The sequence below is a fragment of the Lipotes vexillifer genome, unplaced genomic scaffold (genome assembly GCF_000442215.2).
Source record: "Lipotes vexillifer unplaced genomic scaffold, Lipotes_vexillifer_v1.1 scaffold3000, whole genome shotgun sequence".
Lineage (NCBI taxonomy): Eukaryota > Metazoa > Chordata > Mammalia > Artiodactyla > Lipotidae > Lipotes > Lipotes vexillifer.
In genome coordinates, this window is record NW_006777115.1 from 197,934 (window position 1) to 205,132 (window position 7,199).

General features: G+C 51.4%; 1 protein-coding gene across 1 annotated transcript in view; it reads right to left on the minus strand.

Annotated features, from left to right (window-relative positions):
• Positions 1 to 6,305, minus strand: part of LOC103075615 (solute carrier family 35 member F3) — a gene marked incomplete at its 5' end in the record, with an annotated part of 13,800 nt that extends 7,495 nt beyond the window's left edge. Inside the window, one exon of the mRNA XM_007450806.1 lies at positions 6,086 to 6,305. Within this exon, the coding sequence (XP_007450868.1) occupies positions 6,086 to 6,305 (220 nt within the window). The remainder of the gene's footprint in view (positions 1 to 6,085) is intronic.
• Between the last annotated feature and the right edge of the window lie 894 nt (positions 6,306 to 7,199).

A 7,199-nucleotide genomic window follows, 5' to 3' on the forward strand; every position in this document is an offset into this window, starting at 1 on the left:
TTCCTGCTGTGCAAAGTCAAACTGTCAGAGTGCACAGGAGATCAACTGACTTGGGATAACACTTCGCAAAGGAGAAATGCATTAGCACCCAGGATAAGCACAAGTTCTAATCAGAGGTGATCGTGGAGCTACAGAGACGCTGCTGGGTGGCAAGTGCTAAGGGGCCGCTGTAGGCAGAACCCGGGGAGGGCCGGACAAATGAGCGCAGCACAAGTTTTGACCACTGGACCTACTGGGAGTTTCTCTCTCTTACGGATTTGCTCAAAATTCCCTCCGCTCTCTGTAGCAATATCGAGTAGCTGACATTTACTGAGTGGTCACGGGATACATGTTTTCTGTGTATCTTCTCATTTAATCCTCACACTAGGTAGACATTATCACTCATTTCATTTTATAGGCATGGACACTTAGGCTCAGAGAGGTTCAGCAACGTGCCCAAAGTCACAGAGCTGCTGTGTGGCAGAGCAGGGACACACACTTCAGGTCTAATTGCAAAGTCATTGTTTATATATATATATATATATAAACAGAAAGTAGGATTCACATAATAAGCCACTGCCAATTCTACTGAGATCTAAAGTGAGGTTTCCTGCATGGTTGAAGCTCGCCATGTTTAGGTTAGTGAGAGGTAAAGTGCTTGGGTCTCAGCAGCTTGAGTTGTGCATTCCTCATGCAGTATTTTCATATAAAGACACATACACCTGCACACAGAGGCCCTTGAGAGAGCAGGAGATCAACATTTCCTAGAGAAGTGCCATCCCTGCTCTGTCTACTTGCTTTTTCTGGTTTAGTGATTCACTTTTATCTCTCATTATCACATAATGCACATATTTTATATTCAAATGCTACACGTACTGTGTAGGACTCTTCATTAAGAGAAAGCAACAGAGGCACAAGACAATAAGTGACTTTTTCCCCCCCCGCAGGAGAACAAGGGGCTAATGAAAAAGCAGGCAGGGCAAGGGGTGTGGGTTCTGCTCCAGAGGACACGCACGGTGCAAAGATGCTGCTCCCAGCAGTTGGACCGGGCTAGGCAGCCAGGTAAACAGAGAGAGGGAGCTAATTAGAAAAAGAAGGGAAGGAGAGAGAGGGAAGAATACAGCTACATTTCAGATGACGTGGCGCATCTCCAAAGGCACTTGAGTCTTTCCAAACATAAAAATAAAGTTTGAGGGGATGAAGGAAAACAAGGGTTATTTTCCCCTGAAGATTTACAAGGCAGATCTTGGATCTCCTTACTCTCTTTTCTCTATTGATTAAATCACAAACAGCTAAAAGCTTCCACCTGAGCTGTGCTGTGCAGAAGAGCTGAGGGAAGAGGCAAGAAATAGACAGCGTGGGTGGCCACCGGCTTCCTGGCCAACATTCGCCAAGTCCAGGCCGGTGGGTTCATTCCGACAGGTGGCACCGGGGACAGTGATCTCCCCGTTCACACCTCCAGGGCTTCTCCTCTTGGGGGTCCCCGCCACACGTCACAGGCTTGACCCACTCGATTACAGGGCTCACTCTCTGGGCATCAACAGTTCCCCTGGAACCCCCGACCCGGAGCCTGAGGCCCCGACCGCCATGCTGGAGGGGAAGCCGGCGCTCACCTCGCGTCCAACACCCCTAATAGCAGAGCAGAGTTGAAACATATATGCCCTGCGGGTCTGGGGGGCAGAGCCTGAGCGTCCTTCCTGAAGCCTACCATTCCCTTGAAGATAGATGCCAGATATCTTTAAAAAATAAGTGCAGAGTTTACATTTTCATCCTAACATGTCTGGTTTCTTGGTTTACATTTGGAAATGTTCCCTGCCTGTTTCCTGCACTCAGATAAACTCTCCGGGAAGGCCGGTCCTGCATGTCCTGTGGTTTCACGTGGTCCTCACCTTCTAGATCCGGGCCTCCCTGGGGGACAACGGCGAGTCTCAGGATGGAATCAAGTGAATTTCCCTCTTTCTCCCCACCCCTCCTTTCTCACACTTTCCTGTTGCCCCCAACACCAATGTATCCCACTGAACAAGCACTTGGGGATCCACACAGATGGGTGACAGTGGCCTGTGACCAACAGGGGTGACAGCCACCATCTCTACTTCGGCTGGGGAAAATTTGCCCCGAGAAGAGGAAGAAACATGGGCACGGGGGACGCTGAGGCCAGCATGCTGCCATTTAACCTCTCAATGGGGGCCTTGCCCGTGTGGTTATAACCCTCCCGGCCCCCAGGGCTCTGGATTCAGGGCCCCAGCAACCCACCGATGCCCCCGTCCCCCACCATGGCGCACTGTTCCCCATCAGATGTCAGGCCGAGAGGGAAGGTGTAGCCCTCAGTGGAGTCTGCCCGCCTCTCAGACCAGCGCCACGTCTCACTCCTGCTAAAGATGTGACGGGCTGCACGTTCTCTACCAGACAGAGCCCTGTCTGCGATGCATTTCAGATCTGCACAGTCTGGGGCAGTTGAAAAAAGGGACAGGACAGGCTAATTTTTAAATATACCTCCCCTTAACATTTCCCCTCCCGACCACTGTGCTGCCGTCATCGACTCCAAGAGAGTCCGGAGGAACTTCCAGATGCTCTAGTTCACCCCTCTCGTGTCGGAGGCTGGAAAGGGGTCTGAGCCGTGAACCCCCTGCCCCGGGTTCCCCTGCGCTCTGTGTGCCCTGTGCCCTCCCCCAGGCTGTGCTCAGGTGGCAGGGGACAGCTGCCCAAACAGAAGTCGGAGTCGGGATCAGCAGCTGGGGTTACCGTTCAGGCATGGCCCCGTGGGAGAGGCCGCCAGCGTGTCACTATGGAAGACATCAGCTGGGATCTTACTGAGATGGGAACTGCTCTTGGAAGAAATCCAGGCTCCCCAGGACCGTGTGCGGCGGTTGGATGCCGCCCAGATGATCCCTCAGCTTGTCTCCTTGCTCTTCCTCCAGTCCTCCTGGTGTGAACGCTCTAGCTGCAGTGGGTGATTTTGAAGAGCTGAGGGTCCCATCTGCCACCTCCTCTGAGATGCGGGCTGTGGGCAGTGCAGGCCGGTCAACCCCTCCTTCATCCAGCTGCGGGCCACAGCCGGGCGGGCTTTGGCCTGGGAGGGGCCGTACCTCCTGCCCCGAGAATTCTGCTCGCTGTCATTCTCCTGCTGCTTCTGCTACACCAAACCGCCTCCCTAAATAGTTGCCAGCCTCTGACAGTGTCAGCCAAAGAACTGGGCAGGTCCGTCAAACGCCTCTTATTGAGAAGGAATAAGAATAATAACAACACTGAGAAAAGATGACATTTACTGGGTTTCACGTGTCGGGCACGCATACCTTATTTTATTCTTACAACTGTTCCCTGAGTACTAACATTCTATTTTAACGTCGAGTAATTAAGGCTCAGAGATGTTAAGTAACTAGCTCAAGGTCCAACAGCTCATGAGAGTGGACCCAAACCCTCATCGCTCGACTCTAGGTTAGAGGACCCATTATGACCCCAAGCCTGGAAGACATGTGAAACGCACATCTAAGTACACAGTCAAGGGGTGATATGGGGGCCAAGGTGGGCTCCTCTCATACACTCGCCTCTGATGCCATATGTGGCCACGATCTCCCCAGCATTCGAAGATAAACATTTTCTTCTCTCTGGTCTGTCTGCATGACTCGGCCCTGTTGATGTTTTCTAGGAACCACAGCCCTTGTGATTTGAGTCACTGCCTTAATAACTCAAGCCCTCCATGTCACCTGTTCCACAAACATCTGTCCTCTACATCTGTGTGACTCTCAGACCAGTATGCTCAGCCTTCCAGGATGGAAAATAGTGTCAGTTCCTTTCAATCTCTGGCAATGACCCAGTAGAAGGTGCCAGCTAACCCAGCAGTCCGAGGGAAGTCTCAGAGACTTCCAGTGTACTGGTTAGGTCTCATCTTGGGCTCAAATCTCCATCTGTTTCTCAAGGGGGACCTTTCAGTCACACCGGCCAGATGCTGACATCTTGCAGATTTTACTAGCTCTCTAGTAAAATCTCGGAGTGGGATGACCTCAGAGGACAGGTCACGTACTTCTAAGAGGAGTGATGATTATTAGAGAGACCCACCACCGCGTGGTGCTTTACAGGTTACGCAGTTCCATCACCGACACCAGCTCCTGGATCTTCATTTCAGTGCTGGCCTCGTGCCAAAGGCTTCAACACGAAAATCTGTTCAGTCTACAGGGGTCGGCACAGCCCAAGCTGAGCAAGTGGCCAGGATGGCAGGACTGAATCACAGCTCAGGGATGTTAGCGGAAACCCTTTTACCCATGAATAGCAACGAGGAAAAGATCTGGGTGTGCCACTCTGTTCTCTGTGAGTCCAAGTGGGTTTCAGTGTTTTCACACCTCCTTCTTTTAACCTCAAAAGCTTTCTGTTTTCTTCTGCTTAGATGCAGAATGAACCTTGAAGCCTCTTTTCACGGTAACAGTCTCATCGGAACTTGTTTTGGACACATCAGAATCACGCCCCCAAATGCTCCATGCATTCCCCTGGCTTTTGACCTCAAAATAAAGCCGCAGTGGGTCCTAGGACATCCGAATCTTTAGCGTCCAGGCAGGCAGGCGATTGGACCGATTGCCTCTGGCCGTACCTCATTTCTAGTGGAGGTGTATTCGATGGTTTATTGGCTCAAAGCTTTTCTGGGTGGTAGCACAGCGAGCTGAGTTCTTATTCCAAAATTAACACGAAGCCTCAAAACAAATTTTCCCCCTACTGCAAGCTAAAAATCCGACTCAGCAGTTGACTCACGTCCCCACTGCTGTTTGAGAAACTAGGTGGGCGTGAATCCGCCATGAAGGTGATGCCACTGTCCCCAGGACAATTAGCCAAGGACACAAGCAGAGCGCCTGGAGTCTCTGCCCCTTGCTGGGTTCCCAGCAGGGTTCACTCTAAAGCAGAGGTCCCCAACCCCCGGTTCCCAGCAGGGTTCACTCTAAAGCAGAGGTCCCCAACCCCCGGGCCGTGGACCGGTACCGGTCCGCGGCCCATTGGGAACTGGGCCGCAGAGCAGGAGGTGAGTGGCAGACGGGCGAGCGAGTGAAGCTTCATCTGTGTTTACAGCCGCTCCCATCGCTCCCATTACCGCCTGACCATTCCCACCGTCCACCTCCCCCCCCCCCCCCCCCCCCTCCCCGCCCCCGTCCCTGGAAAAACCGTCTTCCACGAAACCCGACCCCGGTGCCCAAAAGGTTGGGGACCGCTGCTCTAAAGGGACTGCCCTTCAAAAGGACTCTGAGCTTCGTGGGCTTCCTGCACGGCCTGAGGGTGCAGGAAGGAGTAAGCGAGGCGCTCTGACTACAGGACTACTAGCTGCCTGGTCGAATCCTTTTTGTCCTTGTTTGTGACAAGGTGATGGTGGGGCAGTGGCAGGTCCTGGCCAGCAGAGGGAGACAAGCAGAAGCCGGCAGGATTCTGTCAAGGCTAAAAGTCACCTGTTCCTTTTATCTATATTTCGGCTCATGTTTGATAGCGCACTTGCCATATTTCACACAACTGTTCTGAAATGTGACTAGCTAATAAATCTGACTTGATTTTAAGGGAATTTACGCAGTCTCAGATGTAACAACCAGAGGTAATTCGGGGTATCATTTCATTCTCCCTTGCTCTGGGGTTGAAGGGAGTGAAACTGTCCCTCCAAAGTTTGGACTTAGCATAAGTGTGTCCGGCCCACTTGGGCACTGAACCCACGGTCCAGACAAAGGGCCGCCAAGACTGCACGTCCGTGTGGATGCAGAAGGACCTTTGGCTTTCAGATACCTCCTAAGCAGACAGTGGCAGTGTTAGCAGGGGGCTCCAGGCCGCAGGACCCCTGAAAGGCGGGGTGAGCACATCACTCCTCCCAGGGGGGTCCCCGAGCAGCACACACTTTAGGGAATGCTTGTTGAAATGCTTGAAATGAAAGGTGCTTTAATGAACGCTTGTCTAGAATGGTTCGCAAGCAAGAAGGTTTGCAAGGCACCCCGAGAGCCGGGCTCCTTTTCCGCTGCAAATGAGAAGGAAAGTGGTTATAGCAGCTTATGCTTAAAGGCCCAGCACATGAGGCTAAGCAAGCCGATGGGCAGGTTTTGGTTGGCATGACTGAGTGAGGGAGGAAGACAGAGAATAAGGAACTTACCCTCACTCCCATGAACCTGTCCCTGAGAACGATCCACGAGAGCAAAAACACAAAAGCTTTGTTGCAGCAGAACAATACGGACACATCCGTAGTGTTTATTTTCTTTATTGCATGTAAGTACAGGTAGTTTGTGAGTGTCCAAAGAACACCAAAGGGTGCTGCCTTGGTAAAAAACACCTTCAAAGTCAAGCCATTGTCTCCAAAAAATCGACAGCATTCCCTAAAACAAGGAAAGAGAGTCAGTGTTATTATATTCTTGGGTTGAGACAGACCTTCTTTTTCCCCCTCTACCCAGCTTAGTTATTATTTTTTTTTTAGCAGATGCGGGACAGGGTGGGGTCCTTTTGTTTATCATTATGTTTTAGCAACATCTTTCTATCAAAGCCCTTCAATCTATGCTTTAGTCCATTGAAGAAAGCGTCGCACAAGGATCTGCTGTCATGGATTGTTCCTTCTGTCCACGTTGGGTTTGGAAGGGATGGTGCTGGCAGAAGGTAATGTTGGGACCATCTGGCCTGAAGAAGCCCCAATTCCACGGTGACTGCCTAAGGGATTCTGCCACTTGGTTAGTAAGAGAAGGACATCTCGAGACCTTTTCTTCTCGGGGGGCTGGATACTGAAGAGAACTCACTGAAGCATATTTTTAACAAATTTGCCCCCAAATGAAAATGTCTGTGATCAGGCAGTGGCAGTCATTTCCTGGGCACATCTAATATATTTTGGCTATGATATCAATGGTGCTAACTGTCTATACATTTTCTCCATGAGGCCCTTTCTAGAGTTTGTCATTTCACCAAGTGGGAGGGCCTGTCCCCACGCCATCTGAGAGGTGAGCACAGGAGGAATGAGCAGGTCCAACAGCTCAGCATCTTAAGAGAGGAAGAGGTGAGGCATGCCTGTAGAAGGAAGTTTTCCAATGCCATCATTCCAGATTCTAGGGGAAGGATCACTGATATCTGAAAAGCTGCTTAAGAAAAAGAACGCCGGGCTTCCCTGGTGGCGCAGTGGTTAAGAATCCGCCTGCCAACGCAGGGGACACGGGTTGGAGCCCTGGTCCGGGAAGATCCCACATGCCGCGGAGCAACTAAGCCTGTGCGCCACAACTACTGAGCCC